This window comes from Condylura cristata, unplaced genomic scaffold (assembly GCF_000260355.1).
Source record: "Condylura cristata isolate star-nosed mole 26May11 unplaced genomic scaffold, ConCri1.0 scaffold00036, whole genome shotgun sequence".
NCBI classification, from domain to species: Eukaryota; Metazoa; Chordata; class Mammalia; order Eulipotyphla; family Talpidae; genus Condylura; species Condylura cristata.
Genome location: NW_004567137.1, coordinates 10,621,030 through 10,644,252, shown reverse-complemented (window position 1 = coordinate 10,644,252; position 23,223 = coordinate 10,621,030). Strand labels below are relative to the sequence as shown.

General features: G+C 37.3%; 1 protein-coding gene across 1 annotated transcript in view; it reads right to left on the bottom strand.

The window, feature by feature from the left end:
* Nucleotides 1-14,370, bottom strand: part of SLC15A5 (solute carrier family 15, member 5) — a 77,715-nt gene extending 63,345 nt beyond the window's left edge. Inside the window, exons 1-3 of the mRNA XM_004693243.1 lie at nt 14,010-14,370; nt 10,012-10,234; nt 1,023-1,192 (exon numbers count right to left, since the gene is read on the bottom strand). Coding sequence (XP_004693300.1) covers nt 1,023-1,192; nt 10,012-10,234; nt 14,010-14,370 — 754 coding nt within the window. The remainder of the gene's footprint in view (nt 1-1,022; nt 1,193-10,011; nt 10,235-14,009) is intronic.
* Nucleotides 14,371-23,223: the final 8,853 nt, after the last annotated feature.

The following is a 23,223-nucleotide window of genomic DNA, read 5'->3' as shown; positions in this document are numbered from 1 at the left end:
GGGGCTGCTGGGGCAAAGGTCAGCAACAGGTCTGTGGTGTATCCTTGGGTCTCTGGTTTTGAGCTGCAGCCTTTTCCCAGGATTTGGTTTCCTCTCCCTAGCTGAATTGTCTCAGTTTATCTCCAGGGTTGTAGCAGGGCTGGGACAAAAGGCTGCTGAGCAGCTGCAGCTGCCGCCTCAGGCAGTTTCCCTCTGCAATGCTTCCTGGCTTCAGGGCTCCTAGATTTTTTAAAGGAGCCTAGCGAGTTGGAAGCTGAGTTCCCCAATCAGCGGTTCCCCAATCAGTGTTGCAGTGTTCAGCTAATCCAGTTCTCCCTCGGTTATTTTCCTTCTTGTGGGTCCAGGGCGTTCTTGTTTGGGTTGAAACTCGTAGCATGAAAGTCTATAGTCCATTTTTATATAATCCCGTGTGAGTTTGGATGTAGTCGTCTCAGTGTCTTTATTCTGCTGCCATCTTGCCAGTTCCTGAGCTGGTCGAGCTGATCAGTGGCTTTGCAGGGTGCCCAGGTGCTCCGGATTGGGTCTGCAGTTTCAGCGTTTTTTTCCTCACCCAGGTATTGAGGATCAGATTTGCAGTCTTTCCGCAGCCTGGGCTCCACTCACTGAACTGAGCCATCCCTCTTTACCTCCAGGGTTTAGAGTGGGGCAAAGTGGCTCCTCCAACCCAGGGAACTTCCAGGCGCTTGGGTTTTCCCGGGAGTTCCCAGAAGGCAACTCCCCAATCTCCGATTCCCCCTCAGTTATCTACCTTCTAGTGAGTCCAGGGTGTTTTTGTTTGGGTTGAAACTTGCAGTAAGTAAGTCTATGGTCCGTTTTCAGTCCTCAGTTCCTATACAAGCCTGGACAGAGTGATCTCAGAGTCTTTACCCAGCCGCCATCTTCCGGAAGTCCTCTATTTGTGTTTTTATAGACTCTGTTCCTATCAATTATAATAGCTGGTGGAATTTACAAATTCTGTGAGTTCAAAAGAGAAGTAATGGGGAAACAAGTATGAAAATCAGTGTAAATTGAGATTTACTTACATTTGTCTGGTTGATAGATCAGGTTGTAGTGCATCATATGAAGTGTTATCAGAGTCATAAATGTTGAAATAAATGGAATAAGTAAAACTAGGGTCCAGGCCCCTACGTGTTGGGTATAAGATATTCCCAGAAAAATAACTGCTGACTTTAGGTTCTTGATCCAGTAAAACCTGGGGTATTCAGACAGATAAAAATAAAAACATTATCAATTAGATAATTATGCCTAATTTTCATGCTTTTCTATTAATCTAAGCTATAAAATGGTGGAATGGTAGCTGAATTAGATTTTTCAACTATTATTAAATCTAATTAGTTTTCTTAATGGATGGACACATTGTGTCTTAATCTATTTCATTGTCTTTGTTCCATTTCTGTTTAGAATAGATATAGAAAGAATGTGGGTTTTTTCATGTAAAGCAGAAGTTGGCAAACTTTTTTCTGTAAAAAGTCTGTTAATAAATGCTATAAGCAGGTGGCCCCATTTCGACTGCAATTGGCCACCTCTGCTTTGTGGTACAATGGAAGCAATGATGAAGACTTACTGAATACATCTAATCAACCTAAGAAAGTTACATTGTTCAAAAGTGAAATCTTCCTATATATTCTGTTTTTCATAGTGCAGGGAAACTCAGGGATACCCAGGCTTTCAACAGACTGTGCCTTAAACCCCAAAAATGGTTTCATCTGAAACCATCATTTTCATTTGAAATCTTCAATTTCTCTTAGCTAAAAATTAGTACTAAAAACACTGCATGCTCTAGTAGTCTGGTTTGCCAGTTCTGGAAAATAATCTCTCTTTCATCCTTTCCTCAAGTGTAAATTAAATGCAGTAAAATTTACCCACTCAAATCTATAATTTTATGAATTTGGGTTAATATTTAAGATGTGCAAAATCTAATATGTTTGAGTTTTTGAACAGTTAATATTATCACTGAGAATTTAAGGGCTTAATAAATTAGAGCAGGCCCACCCCAGCTATAAATATGACTTTCCCTTTGATCTATAAGAATCACTAATAGATTATCAAGTTTCCTCATGGCAACACCTTTGCTTCATCTCCACTTCTTTATCTCCATGGGATCTAGGACAGATGTACATCCCCAATAAATGGATAATAAATAAGTAATTGATGAACAATGTGGCATCTCATAAAAAATCTACTAGTCACACAAACATCCAATATGGAAAATAAAAATCTCAATTATGACCTAGGAGAGTAATCAAACACCGCAATGCCCAACAAACATATTTACTGTCATCCACTAATCGAAATTTATTTATCACCAATGTAAATAAGATTGAAAATTAGAATTTTCTAGAATAGTTCTATAGACTGCCTAGGCTCAGCTTCAGGTCATCCTTTCAAGCTCACATTTGAAGTGTGACTGTAGCAACAGAGAGACATTGAAGCAGAAAGCAATGTTATAATTCTTTCCATCTTTAGGAAACCAGTTTTTTTTTTTTTTAATGTTAAGTACTGCTGAGAAAATCTGTAAGCTGAATTGCTCTGAAAAGGGTCAAGGAAAATTACAATTATTCTAAGACTTAAATCTTGTGAAAGGTAGTTGGTACCAAAGAATTATATGCTGAATATCTATGTATAGGAAGAGATTTCACATAAAGTGCTATTTTAACAAATAACCCCCAATCTTTTTGATTGTGTAATTTTCTGAAAGAATTACCTATGCATGTTTTATATATGTCTTTGTTGATCCATGGACAGGACAAGCCATAGATAATTAAGGGTAAAACTGTATATGTATCAACTATAAAAAATAAAAATCCACAGTCTTCAAACTCACCATTAAGACTCCTTTCATCTCATAGCTCACTAGCAAATTGAATATATAAAACACCTTTCACACAGAAAGTCAGAGAGCAAAGCACTAAAACAAAACAAATGCCAGTGATTAAAGAAAATTGAAAGCAACAGTAAAAATATGTTTCTTTAGTCTACTTTTAAATACAGGCTGGGAACAGCAAATAACTGGGAGTGTAGATAAGTGGTTTGTTTGTTTGTTTGTTTGTTCACATTATTCTATGGTATTGAATACAAATAAGGGGGAAAAGACCTTGTTACAACTAACTGAACAATGCTTTGGAGATTATTTATCTTAAACATTCACCTTAGTTTATTTAGCAGTAAGTTTAAAAGTGACTCAAATATTTTATTATTCCTTACCTTGACCAATTTTAACATGCTTTCACATTAAGTGATTTAAGAGGTGTTTTAAAATGGTCTTCCTTAACCTGAAAAGGTACCAAAGAAGGGAGGAACATTTTCAGGTCTTCATAGTATCAGTGTACACTTTAAAGAGTTCAGAAAAATATTTTACTATGCATTGAACATTGGGATAATTTACCAGGATATCCATGACTCTTCAAAGGGACACAATCGAACTGGTTGGAAGAGTCAGTGAAACACTGGGACATTGATTTTTGTCATGCATGGTTATTGTCATTTTTTGCTACTTCAATATAACCCTATGCCCATTGAAGTATGTCAGAGAATACTCCAACAGTCACAAATTGGGAGAAAGAAGGAGCAAATGGAAAATTTACATTCTTACTTTTTTTCTGTAATTTATTTTTCAACCATTGATGTTAAAGAAAGGGCAGTTTAATAAAGAAAGACCATGATTTTGGTGAGTAGATGGCAAGATTAAAGTAAAGTATATATATATGTATATATATAAATATTTAAAGATTTATTTATTTGTGCATACAGAACTGGGGTACAGGCCAGAGGTGCAGGGGTGGTGAGAGGATTCACCGGAGACAGAGTGGGGAGCATAACAGGCAAATCGATGAAGTTCACTGCTGAGGGGAGCAGTGGGTGGGTCAGGAGAGGCCATGCCATGTGGGTCACCTCTGGGGCAGGTGGGGATCGAACTCATGCGGAAGTGGCTTTAGCTTCTTAGTGTTGTGCTTTAACCCGATGCACCACCAGGGAGGGTCCTCAAGTCTATATATATATATTTTTTTAAAGATTTATTTATTTGTGCATACAGAACTGGGGTACAAGGCCAGAGGCTCAGGGGCGGTGAGAGGCTTCACCAGAGACAGAGTGGGGAGCAGAACAGGCAGATCCACGAAGTACACTGCTGAGGGGAGCAGCGGGCGGGTCAGGAGAGGTCTGCCACGCCATGTGGTCACCTCCGGGGCAGGCGGGAATCGAACTCATGCGGAAGTGGCTTCAGCCTCAAGTGCTGTGCTTTAACCCGCTGTGCCACCAGGGAGGGCCTCAAGTCTATATTTTTAATGAAAAACAAAACAAACAAAAAAACTGGAGGGAATACTTCTCTTTTTCTTGCTCTCCCTGGCTCTCCTTTATTTGACTTGTTTCCATTGCTTTTCTCCATCACCCCCCCCCCTTTTTTTTTAACTTCCCTATTTTTAGCACTTGTTTTTGTATATTGTTTTCTCATTGCCTGAGCTTAAGACCTTTAAGGCACCACAGTTTATTGCTGAAGTAAGTCCCCATTCATGCACCTATAAAACTTAAAAGGACTGGGGGCCCTCCCTGGTGGAGCAGCGGGTTAAAGCACAGCACTGAGAATCTAAAGCCGCTTCTGCCTGAGTTCAATTCCCGCCTGCCCCGGAAGTGATCACATGGCGCGGCAGACATCTCCTGACCCGCCCACTGCTTCCCTCTGCTCCCCTCAGCAGTGTACTTCGTGGATCTGCCTGTTCTGTTCCCCACTCTGTCTCTGGTGAAGCTTCTTACTGCCCCAGAGCCTCTGGCCTGTACCCAAGTTCTGTACGCACAAATAAATAAATCTTTAAAAAAAAAAAAAAAAACTTAAAAGGACTGGGCCCTCCCTGGTTGCGCAGTGGGTTAAAGCACAGCATTAAGACGCTAGACGCAACCACTTTACAAGTTCGATTCCCGGCCAGGGCGGTGTTCCCACATGGCATGGCAGACCTCTCCTGACATGTCCGCTGAGCCCTCAGCAGTGTATTTCGTCGATCTGCCTGTTCTGCGCCTGACTCTCTCTCTGGTGAATTCTCTCACTGTCCCTGCACCTCTGGTCTGTACCCCAATTCTGTATGCATAAATAAATAAATTTTAAGAAAAAAAAAAACTTAAAAGGACTGAGGAAAAAGAAAAATAACAGATGAGATCACTTATAGAAGAAACATAGGGAAACTGAACAAAGTGTCCAAAGAGAGAGAGAGCAAGAGTGAGAGTGAGAGAGAACAACTTGCAGGCAACTATAGATCTAAGCAAGGGAGAAGGAGAGGGGTCAAAACAGGGGAGTGAAGAGCGCAAGAGACTATGGTAATGAGTCATGGGTGCTATGGTGGTGGGAGAACTAGGGAGACTAACACCTGAAAGGAGAAATCAAATACTGTGTAAAAGTAAACAATGATGTAAGAAAATTAAAAAAAAAAAAAAAAAAAGACCAAGGCTTAAGAAAAAGCAAAAGGGAGCAGGAACAACAAGAAATGTAAATAATTTGTTTTTCCTTTATTCCCTCAATGTTTTTCATTTTATATGATTATAGATGTTGGGAGACAAATTCTGAGTCTGTTTCCTGAAAGTTTAAAGTTTCAGTAAAGGTAAAGAAGGAGGTATCCAAATTTATGAGGGTGAGCAAGTAAATTGTCTTAAGCCTATCTAAAGTCCATGCAAGTAGAATTGGAGCGGGGGAGGGGGGTGCACGTCTAGTGATTTTTTTCCCTCAAAGTTATGTACAGGCTTTTCATCAGTATGCAACGCAGAGCATATTTTGAGTATTAATTAGTATGAGCAAGTTTATTCTATGAACTACTTTAATTTCATGGGCTAATGTATACTTTGTAAATTATAATTTTACTATTGCAAAATATATAAATTCTTAATTTTCTTCTCAAGGATTAACTACATCTTCTTAATTAGGTAGACTTGTTTGTGAGACAAAAAGTTGTTTTGAATCATAAGAAACTTCTAAAGCAGCCTGGGACATAGTGGGTGTGCTCCATCAATATTTCTTTTATTTTCAATGATATCACTATATAACATCTAGAATACTTTTTCTTATGTCTCTGGAATTATTTTCAAAATTCTGAAGCACTTGCTAAAATCACACATTCTCCAGCTATTATCCCTAGAAATTTGTAGGTGGAGCCTGAGAGATATTTTTTTGGAAAACTTTCAAGTGATACCATCTGATATTTGTCTTTCTCTTTCTGATTGATTTCCTTTGGCATTACCCTTTCAAGTTCCTTCAGTGTTGCTGCAAATGGTAAGAGTGTTTTTTGATAGCTGAGTAGTACTCATGTGTATATGTGTGTGTGTGTATCACATCTTCTTAACCCATTAATCTGTTTATGTACATTTACAAATGATTCTTAAAATTAGACGACAGTACTCAAGAGTAGTGACTCTCAAACCTAATAACTTAGGCATCTTAAAAATCACCCTGGTTTCTGGGTCACACCTCAAGCTAACCTATAGTCAGGACCTCTGGTGGCAGGGTCCAGGCATCAGGCTGTTTTAAGAGTCCTCAGGCAGTTTTCATGCATATCTAGGATTGACAATCCCTGTTCTCAAACTACACTCAAGTGACTATTAAAACAGTTCTAGAAAATGGTGTGGGGTAATAAATTTTTACCTCTACTATTTCCCTAAGATAAAAGATATTAAATTCAAATAAGTAAGCATTTAAACCAGGACATTTTATATGAGATGGATATCATATAGGGATAATTTGAATACCTCATAGTCAAGAGTTCTGGTATGGAAGAAGGCAGTCTTTAGAATTTTTCAAGAACTTTACCTACATTCTGTTTGGGTCTTTAAAACATATATAATTCACTCTGATAAGTGGTTTGCAACAGACTGTGATATACACATGGAATGAAAATTACCAGGTGAAGTAAATAGAGAAATATGGACACAAAATCTGAGGTTAATGGTGGTAAAATTTAAGCTTATGGTCAAGAGCAGACTTAATTACCCACCTTTCTTTTCTGCATCCAGAAAGGATTCTGTACTGCCATATTTATCTAGTTGATCTCCAGTATGGCGACTCTTAATTGTATAACTCAGATTTTGCAAAATGCAGAAAGAGCCAGGTTCTCATCTGGATAATAGCACAAGGATTTTGGCAAGAGATATTTATCTCTTGATTCTAGGGAGTTCAGCTTTATTCTTTCAATGAGGTACATAGTTGAGGAAGATCCAGTACCAGATGGTAATGTTGGCTGGGAGTGTTTTTCTCACCTACATTTGGCAGTTCTACTCAGAAGTGGTGTTTTCAATGCCTAAGACTTCCAGTCTATACTATTCAACATGGTCACTGGAAAGCCTTAGGTAGTATGGATGCAATGGCACCTGCCGTTAAATGTCCTTAATTACGAACATCTGACATCTGTGCTGAACTAGAACTGGATGTAGCCTTTGAGTAGTTATAGATTAAAATGGCATGTTGCTTTTAACTCATTACTGAAATTCATTCTACAGCCAGGCTTATAATTTCTAGAGGAAATTCTATTGTGGAGAAATAGATTCTAAATTAATGGTCTGCCCATTTTAAAGATGGCCTCAGCTCCAACGGGTTTCCTCTTTCCCAGAATTTATACAATGATTTTAGCTACTGACTTGTTATTGAATAATGATAGTTACTGAAATCATGACTTGAATACTTGGAATGTACTAGAACATTTAATGCATAAGCTATACAACCAGCCCCCCACCAATGTTTTACTTTGTTGTTGGGTGGGGGGCATAGGACCTTTGAATTTAAGGAATTTGCTGTGACCATATTCTAAGTGATATAGAACCAAGATTCTGCCAGTTATTGGCTTCCCAGTGGGCTGTGTCTGTCCACCTTGCCATCAACCCCTGCACTATTTACAGGAGTAGAATTAACTTTCATTTTTATAAACTATACTAAGCAGCTGTTTTCAGAAAAGTTTCTTTGTAGTTTAGTATTTAAACTTATGAAAAGGAGACTACCAGATTTTAGCACTCAAGACCTTTACCATCCAAATAGTTCTTTATCACATTAAAGAACAGCACCTTGTTCTTCAGCAACATTTCTTGGTGCTTAAATTTTTGGTTTTTAAACACTGTATGATTCTTTTTATCAGAGATTTTAATGAGCTTAGAAAATAATGAGAAACTAAATTGAAATGTGTTCATCCTAAATTTGACCTGGCTCCTCACAACTGCAGAAATTCATTTTCACCCTATTCCCCACCCACTTCTCCAAAGTCTTAAAGCACACACCCACTGGGAATCCCCCCCCCCATTTCCCATAGGAAATATTTCATTCATATAATGTCTCCTTTGTAATCAACACTGAGAAATGTCACTTTGATTAAACACAACTCTGAATGACTAAGACCACAGTACAATAAATTCTCCAGAGCTATCTTTCAGAACAACTGATTGCTCTCCAGTCTTAATCCTCCAGAGTCTTATTTAATCAAAATGATGTTGCTAATTAAGGATTAAAACCTCCGAATAGAATAAAAAAGAAGGATTTTTATTTCTCCTTTGGGCAGGTCAAGGAGGCAGAATTTGCTATAAGGAAGTAAAGAGTCCCTTCCACCTTTGGTAAAACTGCATTATTCTCTCACATTTGGACTTAATCCAAAGTAGGCCTAGTACTTTGTAATATTAATAGAGAGAGAGAGAGAGAGTGGAAAAGAGCTGCCTTGGATAGCTACAGATGCCTAGGTAATACGTACTCTTAAAATTTTTTAATTCCATGCTTGTAACTATGAATTTTCTTTAAACATTTTATCTATGCTCTCAGTGTATTCCTTGTACCCACTACTAATGTTGACAGAAAGACAGGATATTTTAGAAAGATGTCAGTCTTTATAGAAAAGAGGAAACTTTATAGAAAAGAGGAACAAAGACAGTCCATTGTGGATCTATTTGACATCCACTGGTAAATAACAGTAACAATCAGAAAATTCTTTACTAATGCACTAAGACCAGGATTTCATTTATATTTTTGAATTTGCATTTGATAGTAAATTTGGTTCCTTAGATGTAAAAACAAACAAACAAAAACCAAAGCAGAAGAACAGATAAAAACAAAGCAAAACAATCCCCTGAAATCTGACAGCAGAACTGAGACTACAGGGGAGCAGGGTAGGAGGTGGCTGGGATCAAAATGGGAAGAGGGTCCAATGGGCTGTGGTAGAGGATTCTGGGCACTTTGATGGTGGGCATGGTGTCATAATAGGCATTTGCAGAGGTGTGAACCTGGACCTCTGAAACAAGTAATGCTACATATCAGTTTTATCTCACAAAGCATAATTTAGAACAAAAGTGGCTTCTTTCAAATCCATAAAAGTGTATGAGACTCATTGGGAGGAACAGAGATTTTCAGAAAAGTGATTTAATTTGGGGAATGCCAACTCTTTCAGGTATTGGGGTGAAGTAGATATGAAACAGGGTGCGGTACTGGTCGATCTTTAACAGGTTGTAAAATATCCTTCTCATCATCTCTCTGCACTGGCCTGTGAATTGAGAATCCCTGCTGAATTAATCCATTACAGTGTAGATGTAACTGATAGTAACAACTACCTTTGATTGATCTCCTACTATGTGTCAGGTTCCCTGCCAGCAATATACACATTATCACCTCTAATAAAACGGAAGAAGACATATTATTATAACCCTGCAGAAATGATTACACTGAAGCTTACAGAGAATAAATGACTCAGCCAGCTTGTGTTAAGTGGAATGGAGACCCCCCATCCAGGCCTCCTGGCTCCAAAGTCACATTCTATTCAGTATGACAAGCCACGCCACACTTGTCTACATGGAGGATATGTTTACTGATGTGTTTTGAGAAAGTGCTGGTAAGCTGTGTGGGTTTATACCTGACTCATAGCTCTCATTAATACTGAGTCATTATCACATTGTACCGTGCCCATTGCAATGACAGAACCTGAAGTATTGTCATGAAAATGGGACCAGAGAGCAATCACCAGGAAATCCCTTGAGGGATTCCTTTGTTCTCTCCTCACTGGTGCCACCTACCAGTTGAAAAAAGACATTGGTTTCCGTGGTCCATATTCCCGAAGATTGGGGGCACTCTGTGGACAAATGATGCCTCTGATTCCTCCAGTGCCCAAGCAGATGGCCCACAGTGCTACATAAAACAGCCTGCTCTGCTCCTGTTTTGGAATGTTGTTGATCAGATGGTAAGAGCCTATGTAGAAATCCTCTGAGGGAAAAGCAACCACAGATAATAATACAGTGCCTGTGGGGGGAAAAAAGAGAATACATATGGCAGAATACATATGGTTGAATCACCAAACCACACCACAAATGAGGTTTTTCCTCTGAAGGTAGTATCATGATGTGATGTGACTAAAACATTTGTCAAGCATTGCAATGCCAGAGATAGCATGAGTTTCTAATGTGTGTATACCATTAAAATAGAGTCTAGAGAGGTACATTTGGGGTAGATGGTATAGGTTTTAAATTATGGGTTGGATTTTATTTTTCAGATAAGAGAGCCAATATATAGATTAAGTTTTTCAGAGATACACTGTTGTCAGTAGAAAGGTATGGAGAATAGTCTCTAATAGTCTAGTAAGAAGGATGTTGTGATGTTCAAGATAAAGAAAGACTTACTTTTGAGCTAAGGTTGTAGGAATTCTAACAAAAGACACATCTTACTTGTGGTGACTGGTTGGAATTTGACGACAGCTGTGGATGGGGGACAAAGGAACTAACGCTTAGCAAGAAAGTAAATGGGGTTTACTTAGGTCTTATGCTTACCAAATTCCAAAGTTGGGATTTGAGACTTAGTCTGATGACTTAGATGGGAATTTATACTGACAAGGAATACTACAAAAAACAGTTTCAGTGATGTTAGGTGACTTGTCTAGTATTACAGAGTAACCTAGATGTAGTCTTCCCCTTTGTAGAATTCCTTTGTTAAAGTGCTTAACTCACCCATTTTCTTTCATCAGTTTGGTTAGTGAAAAAGGGCTTTTCCATGTCAGCTTTTTCATTTGGCATTCACTTTGTTTCATTTAAATTTTCTATATAGTTGCTTTATGAAATTACTTTAAATTTCTCAATAAGTCTTACTTCTCAATAAGACTATAAGCTCCTTAATGCCAAGAATTGCATATGTTTCCCTATCATCTACAGGGATTTTTGCAATATGAAGAATATATGTGCATGCTAGTTATTTGGTAACTAGACCCTCTAAACTATTGTGTTAGAAGTGTTTCCTGTAAGGTTACACTTACCCCTACCCCCAAATTAGTCTTCATCTCTAGAAGTGTGATATGAGACCTGACTAGGTTAAGGGCTCTCCATACAGGATGGGTAGAGGAATTATCATTTTCAGTAGGCATTATTTAATGACTGGGCACATTTAGTGGGAACTGTAAATTAGTAAGGGGCTCTGCTTTCATCTTTTGAAACATGTTAGAATCTACTTATTTCATTAGGTGAAAACTTTATTAGTGTATGCTGCAAAAATGATGTAGCAAATACACAACTCTATGCTGAGTCTTCTCTGTGACATGTACAGTTGTGTACTGCACGAGCAGCACACCTGTGCTTGACACATAAGCAACAGCATATGTCATGTCCCTGGGGAGCAGGATCCACAGTCCTTTTTCTTCAGGAAATAATAGAATCATTACGGAAGGCAGAAGTTGTGGTAAATGCAAACCAGTAGAAATTACAGTTGATCAGAGTATGGTCAAGCACAGAGAAGCAGACAACAAACACTATGTGAGACTTTTTTTAAAGGGAAGTGTGTCTCTTTTTCTTTTCTTTTTTAAAATTTATTCACTTCTGCAAATACTGGGGTATAGACCAGAGGTGCAGGGGCAGTGAGAGGATTCACCAGAGACAGAGTGGGGAGCAGAACAGGCAGATGGACGAAGTATGCTGCTGAGGGGAGCAGTAGGATACAGAAGAGGTCTGCCGTGCCATGTGGGTCACCTCTGGGGCAGGGATCGAACTTGCACTGAAGCAGCTGTGGCTAGCTTGCAATGCTGCGTCCTAACCTGTTGTGCCATCAGGGAGGGCCCTACATGGATCTTAAAAGAGTAACACAAGTTTCAAACCTTGGGTTTGTGATGGAAAGATAAAGGAAAGTGACTGTCTCAGAAAGAGAAAAGAACATGTTTAAGATTAGAACTATGGTGAAGCAGCAAGGAGACGATCACAACTGTTGGTATACCATTAAAATAGAGTCTAGAGAGGTACATTTGGGGTAGATGGTATAGGTTTTAAATTATGGGTTGGATTTTATTTTTCAGATAAGAGAGCCAATATATAGATTAAGTTTTTCAGAGATACACTGTTGTCAGTAGAAAGGTATGGAGAATAGTCTCTAATAGTCTAGTAAGAAGGATGTTGTGATGTTCAAGATAAAGAAAGACTTACTTTTGAGCTAAGGTTGTAGGAATTCTAACAAAAGACACATCTTACTTGTGGTGACTGGTTGGAATTTGACGACAGCTGTGGATGGGGGACAAAGGAACTAACGCTTAGCAAGAAAGTAAATGGGGTTTACTTAGGTCTTATGCTTACCAAATTCCAAAGTTGGGATTTGAGACTTAGTCTGATGACTTAGATGGGAATTTATACTGACAAGGAATACTACACTAAACAAGATAGTCCCCGATGCTTCTGACATGCCTGGTGCCAAGTTCAAAAAGCTAAATCATTCAGGCCTTTATCCAACTCTACTTCTCATCATCACTTTCATTACTGCATGACATAATGTCCTTTACTTTTTAATTTTCTCTCTTTGTGTACCAGAAAGTCAGCTTTGGCAGAGAAAAGAATGTTTCCTTCTATCTTGCAGTCCCAGATTCTGAAACAATAACTGGCACTGGGTGATCAAAGAGAAATATTTGTTGGATGTTGAATGAATATTTGCCTTGCAGTGACTTCATTGTTATTTTGCAGCGTTGAAGCAGGAAGGAAGTTAACAAGCTTGAAGAACACTCCAGTTGTTTCAGGGAGTGGTAATATCACCTGCCTAAGACTGTGTGATATATGATACTAGTATCCATCCTTTCCTCCTGCCTTTGCCCCCACCACCCAAACCTGCACATTTCAGTACTGGGGAAAAGCACATTGCTTCCCCAAGTTCCTCTGCTCAGAACCTGGGAGTTAATTTTTGCTTGCTTATCATATTTTTGCCCTTATTTAGTTTCCAGTTTGTTATGATTTTTTAACATATTCTCCCCTAGGTTAATAATTGTCTATTGCCTAGACCACCCCCTGAGATTTTCTGGCATCTCTCAATTTCACTTCTCCCTGTGGATGTCTACCCTGTTTATTTAAGAAAAGAGTGTTCTACATATTTCCATCATATCTTTAGCAAACTTCCATTGTCTGACACAATTTGGAATTTTCAATCAAAAATTCTAAGCTATTTGTCCACCTGCTCAGAATACCTCACCAAACAGTCTCAATAGACTCCCAATATTTCTCAAAATCATGCTGCTTCCAAACTTCTGTGCACATATTTGTTTCTATGTAAAGAAGCACAATAGTCCTTGAATCCATTTATTTTTAGCATATAGCCATAGTTCATAAATAGAAATCATGTCTTCACATCCAATTTTAGCTATAGTATAACTAATCAATAGGCCACCTTTGGCTTTTCTACATGGTTTTGAACAATCTTTCTAGCACATATCATCTTGTGAAGCAAATAAATACTATATTTCGCATAGAATTTGTCACGAATTTGAGTTTGAAGTAGGAAGAAGAAAATGTTATAAGCAGAGAACATAGACATACATAAATAATTATTATAAAATATAACCAGGGTTACAAAACAGCTATCAAAGCATCCTCTAAAAGACACACACACACATATATACACACACTTACTTGCATCCCTCAAATAATATAATAAATAAACTGAAACAACATTCTTCATTTATCACATTTTTATGCCTAAGAATCATGCAGGATAATACAAACTTAAAAGTCTTAAGAAGATACAAAAAAATTTCAGAATAATCCAGTCAGAAAAAGTTACTCACCTAGAAGATGTAGAAATAAGCAAATATATACCAGTTTGTTTCTTCCCAGACAATCATCAGCAATCCATCCAGCAAATACAGGGGTAAGAATTGAAGTTCCAGTGAAACACAAATTCAAGATGGCTGCCTGGTAAGCATTATAGCCGAGCTTTATCAGGCAGAAGGGGATCATGTTGCAGACAACTTCAGAGAAGGTGAACCTCTCACACAGATCTACTAGAAGCAGACAGGTTTTAACCCAGATTTTTTCCACAGAGTATGATGAAAAGAAATAGCCTCTATGTCTTTCAGTTTTCTTTTTTTCAATGCTGTGATTTAAGGATTCTTTCTCGTCAGTTATTTCAAAGTCTGTAACAGGCATGACTGCCCTACTTGAGTACAATTTATGTCAGTGGTTTGAACTTGGTACTTTTATCCCCATTGCTCTAATGAAGAAATAAATAAGATCTTTGCTTTGAATTTCACAACTACATGCTAAAGTTTCATAAGATTTTTTTTTGCATATAAATGTTGTTCATTTTGATGATCCAGGAGCCCAGGAGAAATGACACAGGGATTTGAATGTTCATGGTAGCCCAGTGTGAGCAAATCTGATTTGTTTGTCTAATTACTTAGGGACTAAATTAGGCTCTTCATCCAAAATTTTATCAAATTATATGAATCTAGTTGCATATGTGTGGAAACTCATCTGCCTCACACTGATAAAGGTTTAAATAGTCAGGCAGAAGAAGCAGTTTTTCAGGAGAATTTGAGCACTAGATCAAGAAATAATTTGAGTCTAATAATTTCTGATACTTTAATTAAACAAGCCAGAACAGTACTAAGAGATAAAGCGTGAAAGGAAATCTGTTTTGAGGGGGCAGGATACCTTATCATTATTACATTTCTTGTTATTTTTGGTTGGAATTCTGATAAGAAAGCTAATTAGGTAACAAAAGTGCTAGTACATTTAGGTAACAAGCAGAGTTTGCAAGAAAGTAATTTAAGTGCACTAATGAAAGGAGAAAATATTAAACAAAAACCTTCTTCCTTTAAGTTGACCCCATGCTTGTAGAACAGGCTCTCAGAGGAAATCAGAATCAAAAGGTGCGATTTGACTCCTTATTATTAGTCAGCAGCAGGGTACAGCAACCATCCTACACATGCTTTGGGGAATATTGGATCTGGGATCACCCTGACCCTCCAGCTGGGTGAGTGGATGCTAGCATTCTATTTTGGAAAGCAGGAGAGCATCAATTAAGCTAAAAAGGAGCAAAGAGAACACTTTAACATTTAGGGGTTTAGCTGCAAGGACATAGGAAGACAAGGGAAGGAAACTATTGAGTCAAAGTCATAATAATTCAACTTTTAGGGGGTGAGTATGTTATTTTCACATTAGAGTCAAAAGCAATAGAATGATAAGGGTTTTTGACTTTGATTCTTATCTTTTGACCTAAGAAATTGGGAGCAAAGCACTTTGTTTTGACCCTTTTTGATAGTCTCAGTGTAATGGCAGCTACTTTCATCTACATAGCATCACCCCCCCCCAATTTCTTTAGTGACAATGCCCTGTTTTTCCTTTGTGTAGAGTAATCATGCAATTTGTTATTCAAACTTAGACATTTTTTTGTCAGTGAGCATGAGGCTATATAGTTGATATTCCTGAAAAGACAGATGCGAGCTGGGATGGTCTCGGGCAACTGTCCTCCCTCCCCCTGCCTTGTGATTATCCTGCCTTGTGAAATGACTTCCATCTTAAAGGAAATCTTAGTGGCAGGGGTGGGGTTTTATGGTTCAGGTGATCTTGAGTGGAATAACATCAAGGTTAGACATGGGGACACTAAGGAATCAGGTAGTAGTTCCCAAGGAGTTGCCTTTAAGGTTCTGGTGGAGAACTTGGTGTCTCTCTGGTTCTCATCCTTGAGGAGGTATGATTAATTTATCCTTCTGTAAAGAATTCAATTTCCAATTAATTTTTATTGATTTGTTTTTTGGGACTTGTAAAGAGCCCCAAGTGATGTTTTGTATGTTTCCCATGAAAGAGAAAGTCTCCCTGTCATTGGCTGCTGTATTTAGCCAACACCTGGCCGGGAACTCTGTAGTGTTATTTCACACGATGGAGAGGGCTTCCCCTTCCCTGGCCTGATGATGGTTGTGTTTGAGTTCTTTGGCTCCTTTGTGTATCCTTGCCCAAGCACAGGTCACAGGTGTAGGAACTGAGTGGCATTTGCTGAGCAGAATTGAAGCAATAGGGAAACATCTCTTTCTGATTGGTGGGTCTCAATACCAAGCTCAGAATGAGATTATGGACAAATAACAACTCCACTTGAGAATTATGCTTATCAGGGAATGTTGAACGTCTTCCTTCTTATCAACAAACTTGAGCCCTTGAGTGGGGACTTACTCACTTTCATGCAGCTTACCTCAAACCCCGGGCTTGTTCTCTTCCCTGCCCCCATTCTTCTGCTTTCTCTAATAAAATAATATTTTCCCTTAGTATAGAAACAGAATATTTAGATTGGATATAACTTAGAAAATAATTTAAAATAGAAGAAAGACCCAAAACAGTATTTTTAGAGCATTTCTTTTCATGGTTCCCCTCTCCTGTGGCTATTTTTTATTAATAGGTTTTAAATATTTAAATTATGTGATTGTGGACAATTACTGCATAGTACAATTTCTGTCCCTTTGGTTTAGTTAATGGGATAAGTGCTTTAACATGGCATTATAAACTTTGTAAGCATGTATATTAATAGTTGCATTAACTGTTGTTCACTTAACTATTCCTCCATTTTACTTACTTTTGTCTCATATCATTTAAAAGTCAGTTTTTCTTTAACTGTGACCATGTACTCACATCTAAAAGAATAAACACATTTATAAATATGCTGGAATTAATATTTATGCAAAATTTCCCGATTTCCATATAATATTCTTAGGCAAGTTTTTCAGAACTAATACTACTGGGCTAAAATAGGGTAACACTATTAGGTGTCTTCATATATAACATTAAAATACAATTCAACTCCAGAAATTTCTTTTTAATTGAAGGGCTTGAATAGTTTGGGGGTGCAAAGGCTTTTGTTTATGATGCAGATTTTTATTATAAAGACAAAAGTCGTAAGTCAAAATGTGAGGACCTAATGTTGATCAGATTTTTAGGAACTAGAAAATGTATCTTTCTTAATAGAGAAAATTAGAGGTTTGTCTGATGAACTAGTGACCTTCCCTGTATTTTTAGTGAGCCTCCAGAATAGGAAGTTCCTGTAAGGTTACATTGGAAATGCACCAGAAATGCAAGTCTTGTGTTTTTTTTTTTTTTTTTTAAAGATTTATTTGTGCATACAGAACTGGGGTACAGGCCAGAGGCTCAGGGGCGGTGAGAGGCTTCACCAGAGACAGAGTGGGGAACAGAACAGGCAGATCGACAAAGTACACTGCTGAGGGGAGCAGCGGGCTGGGCAGAGAGGTCTGCCACGCCATGTGGTCACCTCCAGGCAGGCAGGAATTGAACTCATGCGGAAGCAGCTTTAGATTCTCAGTGCTGTGCATTAACCCGCTGCGCCACCAGGGAGGGCTGCAAGTCTTGTTTTTAAGGGAATTATTTTTAACTATTCAGTATTAAAAAGTATTTCTAAAAATATATAAATTAAACAAAAGAAAAACCATCTCTATCTCCAAGATGTCTGAGAATTTTGAAAAAACTCTGTTATCTTCTAAAATGATATTATAGTGTGTTGCTCAAATACTTTCAAATTTTATATGTATTTGTAGAAAAGCTTTTCATAGCTTCTCTAAACACTTAATAAACATTTTTAAGAAAGAGCTTTTCTAGCTCAGTAATTTTCTATAAATGTTACATACTAGTGTCAATTGAAAGTCCTTATTCTTTTAGGCCTATCGATTCCATTTAATTTCATTGACTATGAGATGTGGCGAATGGTTTAAAAGCATTGCCCAAAAAATGGGATGGTTGGTTTTACTATGATTTCATTATTAAAATTGAATCATCAAAGACTTGGATGAAATTTTTTTCTTCCTCATTGAAATTGTAAAGTAGAAAAGAAAGGAACTTCATGGGTGGCATTTTTGGTTTTGGCCAAAGGACATCCCTTGCATCATAAAGGCTCTGGCAACTGCATATCTATACCCCAATTCTATATGGAGTGAAGGAGAATTCTTCTGCCTCAGCAGATGATAGCTGACACAATTCCAAGAGATGGAATATGTTCCTTTCTTCCTTTTACCAAAGCTCACTGAGAGGGAAGGCCATTTTGCCCCTAAGGGTTTTTTCAATACCATCCAGTGACAGTTATGAAATTTACTGTTGCCTTGGACTCCACATAGAAGGTATATTTTAGAAAGTACAAGTGAGTTATTACCCTGTAACACTTAGCTGGGCCACAGTACACAGATATTTGGTGAAATATTGTTCTGGATGTTTCTCTCAGGGTGTGTTTGGATGAGATTTACATTGAAATTAGTAAGCTTGAGTAAAACAGAATGCTACATCTAATCAATGGAAATCTGAATAGAACAAAAGCCTGGCTTCCTGAACAAGAGGGTATTATGCAGCAGACTGCCTTTGGATTTCACCACCAACATGGATTCTTGCTGATATTGCAATTTGCTTTTGCAACTGAACTAACCCTGACAATATAGATCCTAAAACAGACATGATCCACCTCACCCCTCTTTTCTCCTCTGTCACAAAGGAAAAATGTAACTGAGACATTTGTCCTCAGTTTCTGGTAAGTTGATAGATACCTCTATCTAGATTTCTACTGAATATTCAAGCTTATCACATATCTAGGCTTATTACCTCTTTTCCAAATCCTTCTCTGCTTTCTCTATAGTTTAGGAGTTTATGACATCATCATTGACCCACATATTCTTAGTTACTTACTTTACTATCATTACCACCAACATCACTAGTCTAGACTTAGAAGCAAACATGAATGGAAAAAAATACATAGATTTGGTAGCAAATTGAGGCCAAATCTTTTAAACTTGTTATTGGTGTGGCAGCAAGAATGCTGTACAAGTGCCTTTCATAAACATTTTGGTATGTAAGCTGTTCAGTACAAAGGAAAAATGTGGGGTTTAGGAAAATGGTATATTGAATTTGAGGCAACTAGTGCATTTCAATAGGTGATGAAGAAGGGGACACAAATATCCGTGTGTGTGTATGTGTGTGTGTGCACGTGGATGTGCTAGGGGAAGAGCTACCTCTTGCTTCGAATGGAGGTGAAACATCCTCCAATGACAGCTTAGTAACAGTGTTACACATTCCCAAGACAAAAACAGCTTAGAACATTACTAGTTAATCACCTATATTGAATTCCATTCACATTCCATGAGAATTTATGGGGTCACTATGCCATTCCTATGCAAATCCCCTAAAGAAGACTACAGAAGATGCTCACCAGTGCTAAACATGAACTGTAGAACAAGAAGCAACGTTTTTGAGAAAAAGTGAAAGTTACCATTAAAGTAAGAAAATGGATACACCTTAGGTGTTTGAAATTAATTACAAAATGTCAATCGAATTCAATGTTACTTTCTTTGAGTCACTTTCCTTTTTATTTCTTGGTGTGAACAAACCATTTGTTATTTTTTTTTTTTTAAAGATTTATTTATTTATGCATACAGAGCTGGGGTACAGGCCAGAGATGCGGAGGGTGAGAGGCATCACCAGGGACAGAGTTGGGAGCAGAACAGGCAGATCAATGAAGTACACTGCTGAGGGGAGCAGCGGGAGGGTCAGGAGAGGTCTGCCACACCATGTGGTCACCTCCGGGGCAGGCGGGAATCGAACTCATGCGGAAGTGGCTTTAGCTTCTTAGTGCTGTGCTTTAACCCACTGCGCCATCAGGGAGGGCCCCATTTGTTATTTTAACAATAGATTCCTTTTCATTACAAGGAATGTGAAAATAAAACTATTTTCTTGTCATTAATTTTGGACAGAGGTTTTTCTTGCAGCAATTTTAGGAAATATATGTAAGTGGAGATAATTAACCTATGTATTTGGTATATATACTATTTACTTGCATTAAGTACTAGGTTATATATTAGTATTTGCATTAAAAATTAGGATGTCAATGAATGGTAAAGCCCCACGTTTAAACCAGTCATTTGCTTAGCGTATCAACATGGTCATAAATAACAGATATGATTTGAAGGGATGGTGATTCCCTTAAGGGAGACATACCTTACTAATCTTACCTTTTAGACTAGTGACATTTGATTTTAAAAGTTGATCATAGGTTTAGATCAACTGTCTCTTAATTCCAAAACACAAGTTTAGATCTGAAAGAAGACGCGTTAGCCAATTTTTTTTTTTCTACACTGTATTACAACGGAATGTCTGAGAAGTGAAGTAACTGATCTGAGCTAACTTAACCAATTAACTGCTTGTCCTGCTATAAAATTCAGAACCCTCTACTGCCAATTTCATTTTTCTAACACTATTTGGATAAAAATTTATCACATATCTTTGAAGTTTTAAGTGTCTTAAGAATGAGAAATTAACCTGGACCAACAGAACTGTGTTTGTTCAAGGCCATAATATTGTAGAAATATTTTGATGTACACAAATTTGTTTAATAAATTTAATTGATTTAGACTTCAGTTTTCTTATACAGTGACTAAGGACTTTGAATGAAACGATATTTAAGGCCCTTTCTGATTTTCTAATTCTAATTTGCCTTGCTTAAAGCCCTGAAAATATATCCTTTTCACAGTAATAATAGAATTGTCTTCCTATAAATTTAATGTTTCATATATATACTCTGCACCGTACATAAGTGAGATTTAACTATTTTAAAAGAGGCAATTACCATGGTTATGGCTAGATTTTTGTCTTTGTAGCCCTGTCCCTGTGGGTCCAATTTGAGAGGTGGGGAAGGCATATAGCACAAGCAGAGCTACCATATCTTTCTCCCTCTCTGGACCACAGAGTTAAGAAATTATCTCCAGCCTTTCAAAATTTATACAGCAGGAAAAAATAACAGAAAATTTAAAAATATATAGTTATAAATAGCACTTTGGTTCTGATTTTATTGTTTCTTCAAACTCTGCAAATTTTATTCTGGGGACTTTATTTAAACACATGTAATTACCTAAGCTAAGCAGTTTTTCATACTTTCAAGGCTCTTGCATTATTGCACCTGTATGACGGCTTTATAATTCCGTAGTAATTGAACACCAATTATTTTTCATGATGCATGTACATTTTTATATCAGATTGTTGGCAGATATTCTTTATGATGATGTCGTTTTCACTAATGAGGAAATTAGAGCAAGTTATCTCACAGAGCGAGATGTCTTCTTCTGATTCGTTTCCTAACACTTGACATGGATTTTAGAAAACTTTTTGTATTGAAAAACAGCTTATACAAATGGGAACAATCTTATCTCTGAATTACTGGAGAATTGGGGGTGTGGGGGGCACTATTATTTTGACTAATAAGATCCTATCTATCCAGTTATGTGATGGGCTCTAGTATTAACCTATGTATGTATTTATGCATACTGGATGTCAGAATTCCAGGAAAGCAAAGACCAAGTCCTTTAAGTGTTTCATGCTACCAAAGCCCAACATAGGTCTTCAAATGACAGACTGATAAACTGACTTAATTGGGCAAAAGTCAAAAAGATCAGAGGGCTGGCAGTGAATTCAGGCACCAAACCAACTAAATCTAGACAATTTAAGACCAATCAGATTCAAAATTATTAGCATCTGTTTTAGGTTAGACTCTGATTATAGTTAAGGATTCAAAGTATATTATATATCATAGATATGCCATATAATTACAAATGTAATTATAAGAAGATTACTTTATTCATTCAAGAGCTATTTATTAAATACTTGTTATGTACTAGAAAACTATAATTTTTCTAGTTAGGAAAAACTACAATTTTTCCAGCCAGGGAAGCTCTAGAGAAAAACCCAGATTCGGCCTACAATAAATTTATTGTTTGCTGGTAGAAACTAAAATAAAAATACAATTATAAATCTTTGACACTTATTCTCATAGAGGTACACGGAGAGCTCTACAAGATATGGATGAAGTGCTCCTTAACAAGAATGTGCAAACAAAATTTTCTGGAGGAGTCAATGCCTGAGAGAAAGCTAATGGAGCAACTAGACAAGAAAGTAGGGAAGCACATTCTCTAAAGAAGTAAGGGTGGATCAAGGCAATGACATATGAAATCAAACAGGGTTTGGGCACTGCATATATTTTGGTAGTAGCAGAGTACCAGGCAAAAAAGTGAGTAGTAGAAAATGAATTAGATGGAACAAAAATTGTTGAGGGTCTTTTGTCATGACAAGGAATTTAGTTAGGTTTTTTTTTTAATACTCAATAAGAAGGTATCCAGTTTTAATCATGGATTGATTATGCTAGAAGCATGTTTTAGAGATCAACATGAACATCTTTGTAGCAACAATGGAAGAATGAACAAGAGACCAAGAAACCCACTAGTGTAGAAGTTGCCTGGGTGATAAGTGATGAGGACCCATTTATGAATATAATCATGGAGCTAGAAAAGAGGGAGGGTGCATATTAGTGGATTCTTAAGTAGAGATTCACAGAAATTTCTGACTGATTTTAATATCTGTGCTAGGAGAAAGGAAATTAATCTTAACTCTCAGGTTTATAACTGGAGAAGTTTCACAGTGCTATTTCCTGAGACATAGATGAGTGGAGAGGAATAGTAGAGGAAGATTGGATTGTATGTGGGGGATGAGGGACATAATAAACTAATAAATTTAGTTTATTCTTCAAGGCATTCTTGAAGGCAAAGCAAAGGCTTCTTGAAAGATGTCAATACGATGTGAGAATGTAGGTCAAAAAGGGGAGGGGCAGTAAAGATGAATTTTCTCATAGTTTTAGGAAGAACTGAATAGTCAAATGTCAAGTTAGATAAGAAATGAAGTGTACCTCTTTGATTTAATAACAAGTGAGATATTGAGATCTGTGTTTTAGAACTAATTTCACTGGTATATGAAGGCATATAATGAAGTGCTAGACTGAAGATTTTTTGAAAGTATGCACAAATGCTTGTTAGTGCAGAAATAATAATATCAATGTGCTAAAAATCAATAGGTAGAAATGAAATATTTTTAGGATAAGAGCACACAAAGATAAAGATATCATGTCTAGTTTTCAGAAAGAATTCTAAAGAAGAACAGGAAAGAAAACAACAACAAAAAAAAGATTGAGAAAACTAA